The following is a 1,221-nucleotide window of genomic DNA, read 5'->3' as shown; positions in this document are numbered from 1 at the left end:
GTCTCTGCCTGCAGGAGAGAAGACAGGCCCCCGTCATTCGAGGCATGTACACGGTTAGACGTGCAAGCGGTGCACGCCTGCTTTGTGGCTCGCATCACGTACTCGTACTGTATCTTGAGCCAATGATTGGAAGTTGTCCACCTTTCGCGTCATATCGTTGATACTGGCCCTCACTGCTCCTTCTGCGCTTTGCGATTGCGTTACGGTTGAAATCACCAAATCTCGCATAGCCTCGCAGATGGCGGTCTGGCACTACTTCATCGCCTCTGGGGAGCCACTGCTACTGCGCGGAGCATTCTTACGAGCAGCTGTCTGGTTGTACTCCGGACTCGTAAGCCAGAGCTGTTCCATTGACACTGCCAGGGTTTCGTGGACTCTTGTCATCATATCACGGCTCCAAGCCGCAACCTGCTGTTCTCGTCTGATCTCAAATCGTTCTCCACATGGCAGTGTTATCCTGAAATCATGTGGTTTGCAATTACGGCTCCGTACTTTGTGCAGATACTGCTGCTACTCTCTTTGACGGATTCAGGCCGAGTTGGAGTGTTAACATGCGGACCCATGTAACTACATGCATGCTTCACGCATGCTCCCGGTGCGACTGAGGCCCGTGGGGGTATCCAGCCTCAAGTGCCATGGCATCTTTGTGCTTTTGCACGCGAAGCGAATGGTACGAATGGTACAAGGACAGTGAGCGAGCTCTTACCGCAGACTCCGACTCCAATGCGGCGGCGGTGGCGCCTTGTGAATCGCCTCTCAAGGAACATGTTGGTCTCGATATATGAGACTGACGTTTTGTTTATTGACTTGTGTTGCAGATTCAGGTTCGGGGCCCCAGAATACCATTCGTACTGTACGCAGTACCTACGAGCATCTACGCTGGACAAAGGAGTTTTGATAACTACCAAATGCAACAGTCGGCTGACATGTCCCCGCCTCAGCTACTCCCCTTGTCTCCTTGGCTCTAAGCCCGAGGTAGCGGTGAGTCGGTGAGCTTCGAGAAGCAAGTTGCCCACAGAGTGGTCTCTGGACACGCGAGTGAGTTGGCATGTCTGACAAGGCACATGATACGCGGCTACCGTACTGTCCCAGTCCCCTCCGATACTGCAGACATGTGTGCTGGCCGCTCGAACTGCGCAGCTTCAGCACTGGCACATAGTTGTATGGTTGTTTTAATTGAACACAGCGTCACCCCCTGAAGGTGAGGGAGTGTATGGACAT

The 1,221-nt window shown here is 53.5% G+C and overlaps 1 protein-coding gene across 1 annotated transcript; it reads left to right on the top strand.

Annotated features, from left to right (window-relative positions):
• Positions 1-635: 635 nt before the first annotated feature.
• Positions 636-968, top strand: BBK36DRAFT_1163866 (hypothetical protein; the record flags this gene model as incomplete). Its single annotated transcript, XM_024894588.1, has 3 exons — positions 636-744; positions 819-853; positions 918-968. 3 exons carry the CDS (start codon positions 636-638, stop codon positions 966-968), a joined length of 195 nt encoding a protein of 64 aa, XP_024744885.1.
• Between the last annotated feature and the right edge of the window lie 253 nt (positions 969-1,221).

Source organism: Trichoderma citrinoviride, assembly GCF_003025115.1.
Source record: "Trichoderma citrinoviride strain TUCIM 6016 unplaced genomic scaffold BBK36scaffold_159, whole genome shotgun sequence".
Lineage (NCBI taxonomy): Eukaryota > Fungi > Ascomycota > Sordariomycetes > Hypocreales > Hypocreaceae > Trichoderma > Trichoderma citrinoviride.
The sequence above is the reverse complement of the archived record's forward strand: the minus strand, read 5'-3'. Positions and strand labels throughout refer to the sequence as shown.